Source organism: Rhamphochromis sp. 'chilingali' (genome assembly GCF_963969265.1).
Source record: "Rhamphochromis sp. 'chilingali' genome assembly, chromosome: 21".
Lineage (NCBI taxonomy): Eukaryota > Metazoa > Chordata > Actinopteri > Cichliformes > Cichlidae > Rhamphochromis > Rhamphochromis sp. 'chilingali'.
In genome coordinates this window covers 11,601,645-11,621,134 of record NC_137949.1, presented here as the reverse complement: position 1 = coordinate 11,621,134, position 19,490 = coordinate 11,601,645, and the positions used below count along the sequence as shown (strand labels likewise).

At 42.5% G+C, this 19,490-nt stretch overlaps 1 protein-coding gene across 1 annotated transcript in view; it reads left to right on the top strand.

The window, feature by feature from the left end:
- The window catches only part of LOC308390135 (connector enhancer of kinase suppressor of ras 3-like), a 42,882-nt gene extending 24,422 nt beyond the window's left edge, over window positions 1-18,460 (top strand). The window contains exons 8-25 of the mRNA XM_080871834.1: window positions 104-172; window positions 267-413; window positions 1,702-1,826; window positions 2,180-2,361; window positions 2,464-2,550; window positions 2,769-3,019; window positions 5,127-5,164; window positions 8,462-8,504; window positions 12,502-12,555; window positions 12,948-12,987; window positions 13,442-13,611; window positions 14,700-14,773; window positions 14,899-14,970; window positions 15,075-15,139; window positions 16,138-16,262; window positions 16,747-17,089; window positions 17,370-17,560; window positions 17,669-18,460. Coding sequence (XP_080727960.1) covers window positions 104-172; window positions 267-413; window positions 1,702-1,826; window positions 2,180-2,361; window positions 2,464-2,550; window positions 2,769-3,019; window positions 5,127-5,164; window positions 8,462-8,504; window positions 12,502-12,555; window positions 12,948-12,987; window positions 13,442-13,611; window positions 14,700-14,773; window positions 14,899-14,970; window positions 15,075-15,139; window positions 16,138-16,262; window positions 16,747-17,089; window positions 17,370-17,560; window positions 17,669-17,869 — 2,277 coding nt within the window. The 3' untranslated portion in view covers window positions 17,870-18,460. The remainder of the gene's footprint in view (window positions 1-103; window positions 173-266; window positions 414-1,701; window positions 1,827-2,179; window positions 2,362-2,463; window positions 2,551-2,768; window positions 3,020-5,126; window positions 5,165-8,461; window positions 8,505-12,501; window positions 12,556-12,947; window positions 12,988-13,441; window positions 13,612-14,699; window positions 14,774-14,898; window positions 14,971-15,074; window positions 15,140-16,137; window positions 16,263-16,746; window positions 17,090-17,369; window positions 17,561-17,668) is intronic.
- The last annotated feature ends 1,030 nt before the right edge of the window (window positions 18,461-19,490 follow it).

The window sequence follows — 19,490 nt, the reverse complement described above, 5'->3', positions numbered from 1 at the left end:
GAGTGGTACCAGAGCGCCGCCCAGTTTCCACAGCATTTTGAGAATAGTTCAATAAAAGCGGTCTATCTGGTTTTGACCTTGGCTGTTTATGTATTATGTTTAGTCGCCCGCAGACCTGACGAGGAAGATCCACGCTGGGGACGAGGTGATCCAGGTCAACCATCAGACTGTGGTAAGAATCCCAGATTGTGTGGGAAGTTAAATACATACTGGAAATCTTTAATCAAAAGCATGAGCATCATGTGCATTCGCTTCCTGTTAACCAGGTGGGCTGGCAGCTAAAAAACCTGGTTTTTAAACTGAGGGAGGACCCTAAAGGTGTGGTTCTACTCCTGAAGAAGAGGCCCACGGGCACAACAGGTTTCACCCCTGCCCCACTGAAGAACATGCGCTGGAAGCCCCCAGTACCTCAGGTACATGCACACATGCATGCACGCTTCCTTTCATCATTGTCTCGTCTAATCATTGTCAAACAATTACCAGCTTTTTAGGGAGTTGGTTCCAAAGCAGCAAGTCCAGACAGGGCCACCCTGAAAGAGTGCTGCTGGCTCAAGTGAATATAGCATTCAGCTTTTCTTGCACAACAAAAGAGGCAAACAAAGTCCCAAGATGTTATTCAGTCTATGAGATAAAGCTTCCGAGCTTTAGTGTTTCAGAATGGTTAGTTTATTAGACGGCCCAACGTCATGGTTTAAAGCAAACAACAGACACACAATCATTTGTTTGTGTTAAAGAAAGCTTAAAGGGAAATGGGATAAATATCGAGCCTGTGAGGGAATGTGTGAGCTGATTCATAATCAAATGAACACATTACGCTAAATTAGGTGAGTCCCCACTGACAGAGGGGGAGGCTGCAAGCCTGTCATAAACGTAGATACCAAGACTGAAGCTCTGGCACCGCGTCATCGTGTGCGCAGCCTCTTTTATAGCCGGAGAAGACAGGATGAGATTATATCAGTTAGGAGTGGGTTCCTCAAATCAACGAAAGAGGCTCTGTGCACAAAGGTGACCAATGTCTACACATCCACCAGCATCTTCTTTTAACACGGAGCCAGGCCCATCGGACCCAGGCCCATCGGACCCAGGCCCATCGGAGCCAGGCCCATCGGAGCCAGGCCCATCAGAGCCAGGCGTCTCAGTTTATTTGCGATAGCAAGGCTCCGAAGAGCCAAACAGAGACAAATCATACGGTGTGACTCGAGAATGAATGACACTGGTTTTGTAATAGTATATAATTTGTACTATTTGAGCTATTTGGAGAAGCGCAGAGAGCAGTGTTTCACGAGATCCCCAGTCGGATGTTTAGTTTGCCATATATCACATTTACAATGCTGTATCAGCAGATGTGTAATTTTTCCCTGATGAGAATAGCAGAGTAACACTCAAGGACGATGTTGGGGAAACATAACTGTGGTAAGTGTCTCAGGCTATTTTGGACTACACTCAGAAGCTTTCCATGCCTCAAACAAGAAGGCCCGACATACAGGAACTTAAATGTCTCACCACATCTGGGAAACTCCTCCCGTTAGCCAGCAAGTCAGATTAAGGCTTAATTTAAGGCTGAGGAAAAAAAACTATTAGCCGAAACAGTAATAAGCAGAAACACAAACTGATCTGTACATGCAGTCAGATAAGGTGGAATGAGAAGACTTTATTCTCCAGATTAGATCAGGCACTCACGCTTGTGTTGTATTCTTTCAGAATAATTCGTCCCTCGTTAGAACCCAGTCTCCTTCCAGTTCAGCTAATGGATCAACCAAAAAGGAGAAGCCGGCTATCCTGGACTTGTACATCCCGCCTCCTCCTCTAATGCCGTACACGCCGCGGTAAGCCATCCTGTTTCATGTGCACCGATTATTAATTTACTGGAAACTTCAGCTCTAAAAGTAGTAAAGTACTAAAACAAGAAGGCTGGAGGCCACCTGCTCCCCCCGCTGTGAGGGATTCAGACACCCCCAGTCAACCTTTGCTACAGCCTAACTCAGAGCTTTAAAGCTGATGAATAATGAGTGTGGTCCCGGCTCGTGATCACTTTACCTCGCACCCCCTCCTGCTGCACTTTCTCTTCTGCTGGTCTTCAGCCCACTCAGCTCCCACCCGTCCGTACACTACGACTGTTTTATCCTCCACCTCCTCATGCTGTGGAGATAAGTTAATGAACATTTGTTCCTCCGTCCAGAGAGGCGAGAACAGATGCCTTCTCCAGCATCAGTAAAAGACCAAAGGGCTCTGAGTCACCTAACTCCTTCCTGGACAAGGAGAGCAGAGGACACTGCACCGATTTTGACAAGCAAAGCGCCGGCTGTCCCATCGAAGCAAAGGTGGTCCAGCCCAGAATGAGGGAGCATAAACCCTCGCGTGGTCAGTACTTTCTCATCGCAGTGGTTTAGAAATATTCCTCTGACAGAAACTCAGAAAATGTGTTTTCAGAACAATTAACAAGCCTGAAACTTTTGTCTACAGGTAAGCCCCGGCCGCTGTCCATGCCTGCAGACACCTGTCTGTCAGTGGTTGATCCTTACGCAAAGCCCTGGGCGCAGGGAAGGAAAGGTGTGTGCAACTTATCATTTAAATTTATTGACTCACAATTGGATGCAGCCTCAAGTGGCCACTAGTGGAACTACACTTTATCGCACATCATTATTTTTTCAGCCCATTAAGTTGCTGCTTAGTTAATTTCAATAAGAAAACAAGTCAAATATTTAAAAAAGATTTGCAAAGCATTTTTAGAGACTTTAGAATAACCTGTCATTGTGTCTTTGCTTTAGGTGAGGATCTCCTGTACAGATACCTGAGTAACGAGAGGATCCCCACCATTGCTGAGGAGGTCCCCTCGGTGTCTCCACCCTACAGGCCTGCAGGGGAACGGCATCTCATCCGAGTGGACCACATCCGGGGCAGCCGCTACTACTCCAACTCAGACCTCCACAACAGTGCCACCATCCCCTACCAGGAAGACACGAAAAAGGCTCCGGTAGCTCCCGTCTCCAAGCGCACGACGGCAGAGCGCTCACTACTGGTCAGTTGGATCACGCGGCTTAAGCTATTGACTCACTGATGATGCGCTTCCTGTCCGGGGCTTCCTGTTCCTGTCTTGTCTTCCTCAGTGCCTTTGACATTTAACGTCCTGGGGCTTTCTCACACTCCTCTCTCCCATACCTCCCTGGTGTTACTACTACTACCAACTACAACTGCTACTCCTCAACCAAACCTGCTTTTGTAGTACTCACTACATTAAGTCATCGCTCCTTTAACACAACCCTCATCTCTGACACAAGCCTCAGCATCAAGAGGACACAGTTGTGTTCAGATTTAGGCTTTTTTGGGCCTCGTTTGCTGTACATGGACATCTCTGTACATATCATGTAATGTTTCGGCTAAGATGTTCTTCACGTCGCTTATTTAATACACTGAAGCTCTCGACCAGTTCGGTTCTCTGTTTATTTGCTTTTCATTTGCATAAATAAGTTATTAAAAAAGAATAAGTTAGACAAGCAGCACATGTCTGTTAGCGAGGCTGTTTTTCTTGTCATGTTGCTTTTTTTCTTTTTTTTAACAAATTCATTTTTGTGATTGCTTACATTAACTTCTGCCAATGGTTGCCTCTTGTAAAGCTATGCATACGATTTTTACTGTCACTTTAGTGGAAAAATGCTGCATTGGTTGTTAAAGGTGTTTATCTTGTCACTAGCAAACATTTGTGCATGATTTAAGGCTATGCACTCAACTCAGTAAACCTTTATAACCTGTGTTTCAGCTCAAGCACCCATCTAAAGGGCCTCTATATACAGCTGGTTGACAGTAAACTGGTCTTTTATGCCAGTGTTTTTGAACAGTGGCAGAATGACGGCATTATTTAAGAAGCCACAGGGAATGAGTGTCTGTTGTTGCTTTATCTGCCTTTTGTAAGATTTGAATAGCGATTTATTAAAAACTGCAGTTTATTTCAGTCAATTTTTGTATTGTCTTTATTTTACTGGTGCGTGTGGAGTGGCTGCTAAACGTCTCACTGTAATATGCATCTTCTCCTGCAACCCTGCTGAGCTCCGTTCAGCCTCAGTTTATACACTTTAAATGGCATGTTTGGTTGTAAAAATATATATATATATATATATTAATTTCCACGCCAGGACCAAACTGTAGAGCCAGCTGTCTTTCTAACCTGCTTTGACCTTTGAGGTGAACCTGGCCTCAGTGCAACAGGATAGCTAACGTGAAGTTACCTTTTGTTGGTGTCAGATGGCGATGGTTATGTAACCACTTCCCTCTTTGAACTTTTGATTCCAGCTGGGGAGCCATATGGTCAAAGCAGGTTTTTCCACTGGGGCATCTCTTTTCTGGCACATATGTTGCCTTTTAAACATTAAAACGGCAGGTTAGGATTACCTTACTTGATGGCTTTTGCCACTTTCATTGATTTTAAAGCGTTTTCCTGGGACTGATCATCAGCTTTCGTCGTGAAGGTGAAGCTCTGACAGCCACGAAGAACTCCCGCCTCTCTGACCTCTCTCTTTGCCCATGTTTTCACCATGCATGCATTTACTGATTGAGAGGAGCCTGTCTTCTTATCTCTCTTTCACTTCTTCCTCCTAAAATCTTGCTCTGCCCAAGCTTGCTGAGCTGTAGTCGCCTGCGGTCCTCACTAATTTGCACTTTCTGAGACGCTGTGGTCTGCCTAAGTACTACCTGCGCTCTGTTTATCCCACTGCATACGTTTGCTAACCACTAACATTTTATGCCTACACATCACAAATGGTTACAAGGGAACGATGTGCTGAAGTATTTCTAGTTTGTGCATGTCACAAAACAAAAATAAAAATTCTGCCTTTGTTATATAATTGCATTCTTTTTATTAACCCTAAAATCACAATTACTTGTTTTTGTTCTCCGTTTGTTTTTCCTATTCTTGCCAGAATCATTTATTTTACTGCAAAGCTTACCAAGCAAATATTGTAGATTTCCTTAATCCATGCATAATTTAGTGCCCTGCAAGAACGCAGCACACAGATCTTCAGTCACTTTAAAGAAAATCATTAAAGGAATATTAATCAACATAGAGCGTCTCAACATTCAGACTGAGGCTTTGAGAACACATGCGTTAACTTAAAAATCTTTATTTATCACAGGGATCCAGCTGGCACTCTAGCAGTGACTTCCTCAACCGGTGAGTTCCCTTCCCTCTTTCTCCTACACACACACACACACACACACACACACACACACACACACACACACACACACACACACACACACACACAGTCTGCTGGTCAAAGGTCTGTGACATCTTAAATAAATTAGTTGCAAAGTGAGAGTAAAATACTTCCGTTTTAGTGGAAATGATCATTTTGTGTGGCTCCCTTGTGGTGGACATGTTGTCCTGTACGATGATGCAGTGTATGTGCTGCTACAGCTGTAATAGGACTGGCTTTGCATTTCATACACCATATGTCATTCACACATTATCACAGAAGTGCTTTTATCTTCACCTTTCACATTGATGATACATCTGAGAGCAACTTGGAGCTGCGTGACCTGCTGAGGATACTTTTTTTTACCAACCTTCTGATTAGTAGATGACCTGCTCCCCTGAGCCACCTAACAATCATGTAGCAGTCACACCTGTCCAGCGTGTCCCCTTCTCTCCCCCAGTGTCAGCCGTGGCAGGCTTCAGCTACTCTTCAGCTCTGAATTGAAAAAGCGATTTAGAAATAAACGTCTGCAGAGACTCTTCCAATCACAGCCATCACAGTTTTACAGACCTTACTTCTTACATTGTTACTGTCACTTTCTTAAAGCAGTCTTGGATAAATGTTAGCCCGTGCTTTATGAAGTGCAGCCCACAATGTGGAATGGTTTGATGGGCACTTCTTACGTCCAACATTTTTCCCACCACAACAGCAAGACTCAGATCCAGAGGCTGTGTTGTGTGCAGGCAGTATACCAGCTGACTGCTCTCTAAATATTTATAACATGTCGTAGGGCAGTGAACAAATTTCCTACATTGTCACTACTAAACTACTCTCCAAATACCCCCAAACCCTCACTTTTGGGGTCTTTTGCCCATCTTAATATTTTCCTTTTTTTGTCCGTCTCTGAAAATTCTTTTCTTTGCAAATCTTCCTGGAAGTTGTTTCTTCACTGTTGGCCTGTGAGCAGACAGTTTCCCAAATCTGAAACTTTGACACACTATTTCTGTCGCTCAGTTGTTCACTGGGCACTCTCACTTCTGTTTTGCGTGCACTTTTGTGTGTTGCACAAACTGTTGCACCCCATAGAATAGCCTTAGTTTCTCAAACCATGAATCATCTGGCTATTTTAAGACAAAAAGCAAGCACACAACAGCTAATGCTCCAGATTTTCAACTAGCCAAATGAATTATTTGGAGGAGAGATGGTTACTGAAAAAGGGACCTCTTCATACTATGTCTATATATGAATATACCCCGGAAATTATTGTCATTTACAAATAAAGGCCAAATTATTAGTCTTCCAATGAAATCTAAAGTTTTCGTCTAACAGAGTAAGGGGTTTTCAGCACAGCATTTCTACACATACTATTTGCAGGCGTGGTACATGGGATGCCATCAACCGCTTCCTTTTAGACTATTTGTGTCTATATAGGTTTATATGTTGCAGACCAACTTCTGATTTCTACACATACTAGTTTACTTTAGAAAGCATAGGTAGCATCTTAGCATCCTGTAAAACTGACTTTTTTATTGAGCATCACAAACAAACCATCCACTGCTGAGCAATGATTATAATTATTTTCTAATTTACACACAGTATAAAAACTTCAGTAAGGATTTGATCTGTGTCATGAGAAAGCATCGTGGCAAAACCAGCGAAATCCGTTTAGTTTAGATGCTCACAAAGCAGGAGATGGATATACAAAGTTATCACAGATTTTGCAAGGGTGGACAACTGGAGTGTAAAGTATTATCAAGAGCCACAGAGTGCAGAACAAGCCTCACAGACTTAACCAAGTCGGGAACTGTAGTCACGAGAACCCTGCAGGGAGGGTGAGGTATCAGAGAAATGCCACTTCTGCACAGGAGGCAACGTAAAGCCAGACTGAAAGTGTCTAAGTACAACCTGGAGAACGATTATGCAAACTGGCTCCCCGGTAGAGAACTACCTCCAAAGTGAAGGTTACTGCTGTGGCTGATGGGTAGTTGGTAAAACAGAATGTTAATTACAGAGATTGATAAACGTCCTCTGCAGAGCATTAGTCATTTCTATCGATACAACGTGACTTTTTCCATTATTGAAGTTCCTTAATTAATTTAGAGCTTATAATGAAACTGAAAGAGTATTTGTGGCCTATTTTTTTTTAACATAGTTCTGTCTCAGCACCTCAGCATCCAACATGTCCCACACAGCAATGTGTCCATCCACCCCCAAGATCCCCCAGAGATCTTTAGAAATGTCACTGTTATGACGAATGCTAAATCCGCTTCCAACTATAAATAACTCCATCCCACTACCAAATATGATGACATATGAGGACTGCTGTTCCCTCTCCTCATGCGTTGCCCATAGATCTCTTCTTGTCTTGGACGCAGGGCCTGGGGAAGTGTGACTCCCCACATTAACACCCCAATAGATGACTAAACGCCTTGCACCCCACCCCCAGCCCGGTGCTTCTATTCTAAGAGCCGCACACAAGCGCACTGCATCCGGTCTATTGCACGCTTGATCAAAAACATTACTCACAATTAGGATATATAGACAGATGCTATTGTAAATCTCATAGATACGTAGTTGACTCATCGCTGGTGGCAGTTATGAACATGTGCCACTGATGCAGGGAAAGGAATTTGATTGACAGCGGATTTAATCGTGTGTCATATTAATTTTAGGCTGGTCAATCTGTAAAAACAAGAGGGGGGGGGGGGGGTTCTCACGGTGAGGCGAGGAATGTAACGGTGCATCAGATTTCTCTTTGTCATCTATTAAAACCATTTTTTTCAAACAATCTTTATCATCATCTTTTTTAATAATCTGAGAGGGAGGAAAACAAAAATGCAATTAAAGGGGAAGGACAGCAAGCCTTAATCCATTTCACAGCCTACAAAACACACTGGCTTAGGCCCAGCAGAGGGCAATTCAGTATTGAGAACAGTCAGAACATTGGGAGCGACCTTCTTCTCCAGCATGCTCCTGTGACTGGTCTCCAAATGTATTATCAGAAGCACTCACAAATAAATCCCAACCCGTAAGTGTCTGCTTTTGCTTTGCCAAATCAGAGTCAGATTGGAACACAGATAAAGATAATGAGCAGTTAGCTGGGAAGCAATAAGTATGTGTTGGAAATGTTCAAAATACACTGCGGTAATGTGAGATGAATCTCTTTGGTGTATGATATAAGTCTGCTGGAAAGCACTGCTCGACATCAGTGCATGTGGTGTGTTTTCAGTTATTAATGTGTTGGCTTTCGTGTCTCTCGCTTGTTCTTACAGGTATAATCATCCACATTTACGATCGTGGTCCTTTTCTCAAGCAGTAAGTAAATAACAATCAGCTCCTCTCACTGAAAAAATGAAGTGCATGCACCTGAATGATGTGTGTTTGTGAGGAATGGCCTGGAGCTTCAATGATTGACCTGTTACACTGCACACAAAGCTTAGTCTGCACTGCAAAGCTCTTTGTTTTTTATTAATATTGATGAATCTTTCTAAGTGTCTCGATTTTTCCTGCATCTTAAATTTGACATTTGGGATATGAAATAAAATTCAAAAAGTGTATTTTACGTAAAACTTGGTGAAGACATTTATGTTGGGGATAAATCGTGTCCTTGACAGGTTAATTTTTTTTATTAAACTACAAAATCCTAAATTAAAATTTGTGCTAAATCTCTAAACTAACGTGGTACAGATCATCTTTATGTGTTAGCAGTATCACTTTGCAGAAGACTGCATCTCTTCGTTCTCTGTTGAATGTGCTGTTAGTAGAAAATTGATCGTGCACCTTCTAGCTTTAGCATTTGTGGAAATGAGATGACTGCAGGGGTTAACTGAGGACGCACACAGTGAAACCACACACCCCAGTACCACGGGTTACTGTCAATCCTCCACAGGGGTAAGATGGCTGGACACAGGGAGTCCACGCCGATGCAGGCGTGGTATATGGGAGGCCATCAACCGCTTCCTTTTAGACTATTTGTGTCTATATAGGTTTATATGTTGCAGACCAACTTCTGATTTAAGTTCTTTCAGTCTTGAATTCAGAGCTTTGTGCACCAAAATCAAAATTCAGGACATGATCAGCAGCAACTGCACAGTCAACAACAGCCGGCGAGGGGCATGCAGCGCCATCAAACTGAGCGAGCGAGAATCTGATATCATCTCCAACCACTGCACCCTTCCCCCTTTACACTGTGTGAGAGTCCCCTGGTAAATAATAGCCACTCTGTTTGACCCCCCCCCCCCCCCCCCCTTTCTGTCTCACACACAGTTTCTGGGTGGGGGTAAGTAAGTGCCATGACAATTCTCAGCACGGATCATGATGGGAGATTGAGTTGGTGTGACCAATCAGCACTCCCTTGAATCCTTTGACATGAGTCGCAGGCCAGATTATCTCACTTCCACCAATACATAGCTCCAGTAGAATGCACAGAAATGAGACGGGCGTGAATTATCATGAGCTATTAAGTTTAGTTCAGCACGTTTAATTGAAATATTAAAGGCTTCTGCGAGGTTTAGGGGCAAATCGAGGAAGTCACTTGATACAGATGAGAAAGATAGGGTGACAGCGAAGCAAAGAGGAAGCCACAAGCCTGCGCGAATGTGAGCGAGATAAAGAAGGCCTCCTCGTCACTTCACACCACTTTCTACTGTACAATGGCAAGTGGAAAGAAATACGAGGCCCCTGTCTATTTAGGCTTAGTAAAAATGGAGACTATAATAACGCAGGACTCAGGAATGTGTCTGCTGGTTTACCGCCAAACGTGGCCCAGAACATCCAAGCCTCTGCACAGATACAGCTCAGGCAGTGATGCTGTGGCTAAAAACTCGCTCCCCACTGAGGCAGCGAAGGGTGTTGATAGCCATGGAACAGCTTCCCTAAGCAACGAGTGGATGGGTGTAAACTGAACCGCTTATATTTCTCATTCTTCTTGCAGGCGGTTGTTGGTGATTTTTATCAACTTCTCTTAAAGTAATAAAAATTTTTTTAAAAAAAGTGCTTTGTAAGCATCAGTGCGGACTTCCTCTGCATTCACCACATGTGAAATGCTGCTTTTCATACTCAGCGTGAGTTACTGTGAATGTCACAGCTGTTTGAAACAATGATACAATGATGTGTTTTGAATTACACAGGCAAGTCTGTGGAACAGTCCCGTCTACATTTTACGCGTCAAGTACAACAACAGCTGTAAAGACAAATGTGTGTGTTGGGTAAAAATGATGCTTTTATGACGCTCTCACTGAGGTTCCAAGGCTGTTACACAGTTGGGATTTAGCGACACCCTGCGGTCAGGTGGGGTAACTGCGAAAACGAATGGATTTTACTGAATTTAATGAATGAATGAAAGATGCGTGGGGAAAGTGGGGGGAACATGAAATGCGAAAAATTAGCCCTGTAGTTATATCTGAATTATTGGGGGGAGTCAAAAATATTTGTCACTTTGTCAGTTTCAGTTTGGGTGGTGCCTTCTTTGGAGGGTAACGCCCAGACAGGACCTGAACTCACCTGAAACCAGCCGGCGTCTCTTTGAACGTGCTCTTTGGCTTTCTGCGTATGTTCCTGACATGTTTGGCAAAGTTTGGTCAACCTTTGAGCAAAGGTTTCGAGACAGACTACTTTCTCTGAGGTTATGGTGGAAGGTACAGTGTTTGTTTTACTGGCAGCTCGGACTAATTCATTTGTCCGCAGGCTTCTTTGACTTTGTTTCGCCATTAAGCTACTGGACAACAAGCAGTCAGGCTACTGCTGAACTACACTCAGTAGTTACAGTCAGAAAATCGTTATTTAACATTTAACCAAATTTGTCTTAAACTTCGCAAAATAGTCCTAATAGTATGAAAAGTATTTGGTTGTAAACACGTCACATTCCCCTCTATTCTTTGTGAATGTCATTTCATTGTAAGACGCAGATTTTTTTTCGCTCTTTTGAAATTGTAGGTATTTGTTTCAGGTAGTGGTCGAGAAATTGCGTCATTCTTTTTCTCCCGAAAGCTTACTTTCAGAAGAAAAATCTTATTTTCAGGTGAAGTGTCAACTTCCTCCTTTAATGGTGATATAAAAGAGCATCTTACATACAGAGAGAATATTTCATTTTTCATCTCTTGCTGCATCTAACCTCAAAGAATAGTTGCGTAAATCTGCAGATAGGTTTGTTCAGTCTGGATCTTGCCACTAAAATTACACATGGTTCTTAACATGTGCAAAAGAGAAAACTCCAAGAGGAAGTTAGTTACTAAACACAGGCAGGCAGTCACTCTCAGTCAGGTTTGGGCAGTGGTTTGTGTGGTGATAGGCATCTACCTCCTACACTCAGCCTCTCAGCTCTGACACCCGGAAAGCAAAGTGATGATACATTTGTGTTGTGCAAGGCACAAATGTACAGAAGTATTGATGAGAGCTTCTAGTGATGGTTTATTATCACTGTCAGAGGCACAGAGGATACTTAGCTGTTTGGACGAACCTTTTAAAGAACCAGGTATGAGTCTTTCTCTCTTCATTGTTCTAGCTGGGGACTTTGGCGAGCTGTGGTACCGGTAAGTGGCTAAACTTGGACAGCTGCAGCAGGGCTCAGGACCCTGTGAACAACTCGCCGCCTGGTTTTGCCACCGAGTCTAAAAATGCCTGTGGGTTACACGTTTCAGAGTACTCTGAAATGTGTAACCCACAGTGTAGATTCTCATTTTCTCTAACTTCACACCCAGTGGGGCAGCACGGTGCTTAGTTTTGTCTCTGATGTTCTTTCTCTCTAACAGTTTTGGCATTTCAAAAAAAAGGAACTTAACCTAGAGGAAGTTGGTCAATAAAGGCAACTTAGATTTCACAACGTTACTGTCCATTTATGAGCTTGAACTGCAAAGTGAGAAAAATCTTTCTGATTCTTTGTTTGGGAAAAAATAGATTTTTGCACGATGTCGTTTTGCAGAAGAGTCCTTTTCATTTTGCTGTGAGACAACTTTCTGTGTGTGTCACATATTAAACAAATCTGCTGACACTGATCATTGTGACACTTGTGCTGTGACTCAGTGCTGATCATGAGCATTAACTTTTTACGTTTTTAACCTTTCTCTGAGCTTCTGCTTCCACAGAACTTCTGCTGTTTCTGAGCATGTTCGATTCAGTTTTTCCCATCCTCTGAAAAACAAAACAACAATAAGAAAGAGAGAAAAAAAAGCTGATTGGGAAACATTGTCTTTGCTGTACCCGTGACGCCACATCCTTTTGTCACACTGAAGAAATTTTTTTTCTCCTTTTCTGCTCATTTCTGTTTTGTTTTTTTCCAACCTACACATTTTGAATAAGGTGTTTCTTTCAACAGGCTGCTTTCCCCATATCCGTGACTCCTTCAATGGCTGCCGATGACTACAACCCTGTAAGTAGCTCTTTTTTGTCTTTTTCTAACATTTACTCGCTCTCTCTTTAAAGGATTAGAAACTTCTGCTTCCCTATTTATCAGTAACTAATTTGAATGTAAGCAGTATACACCCAGAGTTTAGACACCACCAGGTGGATGTTTTGTTTGACTCACTGGGGAGCAAAGAGAGTTACAAATAAAAGGAGACCAATAAGAAACAAGTCACAGATGCTAATGGAGGTGTTAAACAGCATGTAGAAAGATAGAGAAAATGCACATGACACTCAGTGTGAAAACAGGATGTTTCAGACAGCCTCTTCTTCTCAGTTGTGTGGTCTGAAACTGCTGCTCACCCCCTTGCCTTTTTCTTTTTGACCTCCCCCAACCCCTCCTCTGCACTCCTCTCAAAGGTCTCCCTCCGACACAAATCCAAGAAGAAGAGCCGAGGAGGTGAGTCCTGCCTTATCACCTTGTCACTTATCTCAGCCTACAGCTGCAATTAGAAAGCGTAGTGGGTGGATGCGAAGCAGCGGTACACTTGGCGTGTGCAGAGGGATTTTAGACGAGTTCAGTTACTTTCACTTCACTTCTTTTATTTCTTGGCTCTGTGTAGCCGTGCCTTTGGGTTCTTCTGAGACGCTAACTAATTTGTATATATACTGTTTTTGCTGACTGACTCATATCGGTAACGGGTAGGATGAAGGTAGAATAGCACTTTTGATTTGACTCTTCCAGGATGCTTCACGCGCTTCTTAGTTTTAGAGGTCCATTTGGTTATCGACCAAACTCCGGGAGCTCTTTAGACTGAAATGGAAACGTTTTGGTTGTTTGTGTTTGGATGTTTAAATCTGTAACGTTCTGCTTCCTCTGATGCTGTGACTAAATGCGCTGTTGTCTGGTTAAGGCAATGGTACGATGAGCAGAAGACGGATCTCGGTCAAAGAGCTCGGCCAGCCAGACCACCAGGGCTGGCTGTACAGGAAGAAAGAAAGCAAAGGCTTTCTGGGTATGAAATGGAAGAAGTACTGGTTTGTGCTGAAGAAGACTGCTCTCTACTGGTATACCAACCAGCTGGTGAGTAAAACACCCTCTGACTAGAAGACTAATGTGGGTTTTAGACTAGCTGGTTGCTATTTAGAGATTGCACACAGCGAGTGTACAATTGCACAATCCCTGATAACAAAAATATTTAACACAGATAAGTCTGCTTCTCTATATCAGTTGCATGCTTTTCAACTTCTTCAATTTATCTTGCAAGATTATAAGATATAATGTAATGATGAGAATTATATCAAAAGAGAGAGGAAAAAATAAGGAAGCTATTAAAGTTGCACCTCTTTCTTTTGGTTTTCCACCACTCTTTGGAATATTTTGTGTGTCATCCTATCTGTGTTGCCCTTTTTAAAGAGTATCTTGCATATCTTCTTTATTTTTGCTAATTTCAGGAAAAGTTACAAAGTACAACAGTGTTACACCCAAGTCATCAAAAAAACGCCTTAAAAGAATCTTAAAACTGTCTGATGATCTTTTTTTTAATCATCATAAAATAGTTAAAAATAATCGGGGTAGTTCTTGAGAACTTGTATCAGCTGCAGATTAAGTGCTGTAATCACTCTTTACAGCAGCAGGATGGTGGCACATACACAATGTGTACTTTAGTTTTTGACTGAACATGTAATCCGGTGATTGATGTGGCTTCATGTGTTTTTATTTGCTTTTATGCTTTTTTGTCTCACGCTAACAATAGCAAAAGATGAAACATGACTAAATTTTATTACAGCTTAAGTAACAGACCACAGAATTAACACTGGGTGAGTCACAGATGTGCGCTAGGCAGTCAGGGCTGCAGGTTAGTCATACTGGTTTCCTCCACAGCTGTCTCCTTGCCAGTCTGTCACTGCAGGAATCAGCGAGCGCTGGTGACACTGCGCTTCCTGAATGTGACCGTGTCACTAATAGCCCGCTGCTACATATATGTCTAATCTACATCTGTTTGACTTACTGGCACGATAACTTCAGTCAGACCTGCTGTACGTCACCACCACTCAGTACGAGGAAATTAAAGAAGTTGCCTGTTGCAATTCAGACGCGCACGTCCGTGTGGGGAAGTGGTTTGAAAGTTGTGTTCTAATACTCACTGTTGTTCAATCTGTGCGTTGCAGGCAGAAAAAGCTGAAGGCTACATCGACCTCACAAACTTCATGATCGACAGAGCCATCGAGTGCAAGAAGAAATAGTGAGTCCTCACAAACAGTGCTGGGTGTGATCTATGAAATCACAGTTATAACAGTAAAACTGTCTTTTTTTTTTTTTTAACCCTCGAAACACTAAACTGCTGTTCGTCTGTCTTTCCCTATTCAGTGCATTCAAAGCTTGTCACCCGCAAGTTATGATGTTTTATTTTGCTGCCGAGAGCTACGAGGACATGAACTTGTGAGTCATGTCAACTAAAACAGTGTTTGGAAATGTATACATTTTATGTGCATTATAATATTTTATCAGAATTGCAATTAAGTTGGATCATTTCTTTGTTTCAGGTGGGTGAATAAGCTTGGGCTGGCCTCCATTCAGTATGAGCAAACAGAAGTAAACGCTTCGGCCGGTGAGCACCTGTTTCAGTTCCCCGCCTCTGTCACTGAAGCTTTCCAACATCTCACTTTGTTTGGGTTTTAGTTTAAGAAATTTACTATTTAAGTTTTTAATCAGCAACGGAATCGTTTGTTTTTAATTGTCATATAGCTCTTCAGTACTTTCCAAGCAAACATGCCCACTTCAGCCCCGTGTGGGGTTACTATGGGCAGACCAATATGAAATGTATGGCACACCTGGGCCCCACAGATTTTTACAGCAGATGCTCATCCTGGCACAACCCTCAGGGGATCTATATCTCTCACTCTCAAACCACTTGATCCTTAGATCAGATAAACTGTACTACACTGTGGATCCACTTGCTCTCAGAGGAGAAAAATGAAACACTAAAGTCTTATTAAACCAAATATGGCCTGTTATAGCTTTCACTCATTGACTTCTTTTGCAGTGTAACCCCAGTTTAACTTCCGTTGTACTGAGGTTTTGAACCAGCCACTTTCTCTCAGCCTCATATTTCTGACAGTGTAATAAAACATGTTCTATGGTTGTCTCTTCTCCACAATATATTTTCTTTTTTGATGCTTCCTTATCATAAATAATGTGTCAGCAAACATGCCCGTGTGGGCCCACAGTGTCTAAATGTGGAGCTGTGTGGGCAAGGCAAGCCCAAACTAATCCCACCTAGATCCTGCTGCAGTTTTGCCGTTCGGGGTCCCTGTAAGACAACTGTTGGTTGCCCACAAAGTTCCCTCTTGGGGGCCCAAAAAGAGCAAAACTGCTGTAAGCCCCACGTGGGCTTACCCACAGAAAACCCATGTAAGGTCCCCAAAGGGCACAACTGCAGCAGGATCTAGGTGGACACGCCCACTTGGGGTAAGTGTGGGTTTACAGCCCCACAGTTCACCAACAACTACCCACTGTGGGGCCCCACAGGCATTTTTCCTGGGTTACATTTGTTGGTTACATGTTTGAAGTTTTTGTTTCTTGTGTGTCTCCATGTTTCATGTTCAGAGTGTTATAGTGAAGCTAGTGATCACGAAGAAGCTGAAACCACAGAGATACCTCCTCCACCGTACTCTGAACAGACCCTGCGGGACTCCTCGAATGCCTCCGGTCCGCCTGGTAGCACACATCAGGTCAGTAACGGTTCTGGCTGGATGCACATCCATCCATAAGAGCCAACATTTATCTTTTCATTTAATATAAGCTCATTTTGAATTTGATGCACATCTGTGAAGGCATCTGCAAACCTGTACAGGTTCTGGAGAAACATGCTACCATCAAGCATGTTGCTGGATGCTTGCTTATTTCAGCAAGAAGATGCCATGCTACTTTGAGAACATTAGAATGACTCTGTACTAAGTGAGGTCACGGTAATAAACAGCCTGAATGCAGTCAATGCAGCCAAATTCAAAATGAGCATATAACTGCAGTTTAATTGTTAATGTTCAGCAAAGATTTACATTCTGTTTAGATTAAACACACGGTCACAACTTTTGCAAAGGCAGCTGTGTCTTTAAGGGACACTACATGTTTTATTACAAGTAAATAAAACCAAGTGGAACCAAATGGGATTAATTAATAGAAAAAACTCTTAACTTAAATGTATTTGTATTTCAGGGTACCCTTCCTCCCCCTTACTCCTCTGCAGTCCCCAGCGAAGCTAACGGTTCGCTCTCCTCACCTGTCAGTACGATCACATCTCAGAGCTCCGCCTCTTCGCTCACCAAGCAAAGACAGTCCTGGTTGGACCTCGTCTCGCAGGCATCTCCTTCTGCTGGGGAAACAGCAGTGGTGTGCTCAGCCCAGGTCCACTCGCATCAGCCTCCACAAAAGGAGACGGCAGAGGAAACAAGGCTGGAGAACTTGGCCACCCAGGACTCCTCGGGCACTGAATCTAATGAGGAAACGCCTTCAGCTGAGGGGGAAGATCAGAGGGAAGTTTTAAGGACGCAAAATAAAGGTGAATATTTAATATATGCAGTTTTTTCTCGTGGCCCACTTCCAGCTCTAAGAAGCAGAGCACGTTTCCTGTTTCTCAGAACTTTGATTAGCATCAGTGATCAACAGAATATACGACTGTTAACATTCTTATTCCTTTTCTGAGCTTTCTATCTGTGACTAATCTAATTGACTCACCTGCATGCCATTTGAATTAATTTAGCAGGCATTTACTCAATGCAACCACTGCATGTAGGATGATGATGATGATGATGATGATGAAGTGTGTTGTCTTGTTGCAGGCAATCATGAGAACGGCTCCGATGAGATGGAGAAGCTGTATATTCACCTGAAGGAGGCCAGTCTGTCGCCGATAGGAGAACGTAAACCATCCACGAAAAAGGAATTTAGGACCTCCTTCGTAAGACGCTGCAAAAACCAGGCTGTCAATGACAAGCTGCACCTTATCAGGACACTCAACAGCACATTAAAGGTACATTTCTCACCTCCCTTTTTAGTTTTTAGTTTTTTAGTTTGCGAATAGCAAAAAAATACAGTTAAATAATTTATGCATATTCAGTTTTTCACTTTTTTTGCCCAGGCGAAAGAGGCGGACTTGCAGGCAATAGAACAGATCCTGTCTGACCCGGAGCTTACCTCAGACAAGTTCAGAGAGTGGAAGGAGGCCAACGGACCTCTGGTGCAGGAGATCTGTGTCACACACATCCAGCAGGTGGCGTCAGAGGCCGCAAAGGCTGAAGCGTCGGTCATAGCCGCTCCTGTGGTAGAGACCAGTTTATAAAGACTCTTCATGACTTTTTATGGTGTTCGGACTCTGAGGACCTCACAGTCACATACATCAAATACACACACACGCACACACACACACACTGCTGTTGGTTATTCACTTGAGAACTCTGTTTATATTCAAGTTCTTTTCAACTAGTAGTTGGATGAATGAACTGTTGTTTTTAGTTCCATGTGGAGACGGTGTATGATAAGCAGCACACATTAAAATGTGAAATGTGTCGTAGTATTATTTTTATTGTTTAATTTGTAGGTTTAGCAATTTTTACAGCTGTTTGTTTTTATAATTTTATGAACCTATGTATAAACTGTATATTTGGAACGGTGGAGTGCATGGAAATAATGTCTCTGTTGTTCTCTGCATGGAAACACTTTGAATTTATCTGTAGTGAATTTTGTTGTTTTTAAACTATTCACAGTCAGTTATTGGTGCCATGCACCTTCAGTGCCTGTTACACATGTGTTACAGAAGCTTTTTCAATAATGTGTGTATGTCGTCGCCCTATATTCATGCTTATTAGGAAGACTTTGCTGACTGAACACTAGGGCCTGCACTAACAGAATAAATGTTGGTCTCAAATCAGAATTTCTTCTTTTTTAATACTCAAAAGTGTCAAATTCATGTGACTGTAATGTAATTTACTGCTGAAATGTAGCGATCGCCTCGTTTTTTGTGGAAGATTTTTTTTTTAATCTTCTAAACCAAAACAAACTTTTTAAATTATTTCAGCTACACTGATTTTTTTTTTTTTTTTTTGGTCATTTCTGCCCATGAACATTGACAGTATGAGGCAAAATCTTGTCTAAAATGTGACAGACTTTATAACTGATAACATCTGTGCATACAGTATATTGAAGTAAAGTGGGGATTTAGCAGTATTAAGGATAACTCTCAGGAAAACGCTCCTGGAATCATACAAACAAGTCTGAAAGACCTGGTACAAGTTAGATAAGTGGATGGTTATAAATAAATTCAGACGACATGTGACTGCACAGTAGGTTTGGACACCTCAGGCCGAACAGGATTTTAATATATGACAGGACCTACCAGAATACAGAGGCATTTTCCCCCTTATGTATCATCTGTTGTATAAGTTAAAAAAAATGTAAATAATTGTGAAGGGATGTGTGATGTTTGTTCTTAATTCTGGAATGAATGTGTTTGTTTGTATACAGGGAAATAAAGTCAGAAAAGTGAACTTTACCAGCCTCTTTGTATGATTCCTGTAGTGAGTGTCACCACTGATACCAATGGGTTCCACAGGTTTTATAATGTACTGCTTCAGGTGCTCTTTTTAAGGGTCGTGTCACAGCTAATCATCTACCTCCATCTCACCCTATCTGCAGCATTCTGTCATACTAAACATGTCCTGCTTCATCCATATATTTTCTCTGTGGTCTTCCTCTTCTCCTCCTGCCTGGCAGCTCCATCCTCGGCATCCTTTGTCCAACTTGACCACTTTCTCTCCTCTTCAAAGCATCATCGGTTGAAACCATTTCAGCCATGCATCCCCAACTTTGTCTCCAAACCGCCCAACCTGTCCCCCTGATGCACTAACCGAATCTTCTCCACTGTGGTCAGTCACAATGAAAATCTTAACACCTCCAGTTCAGCC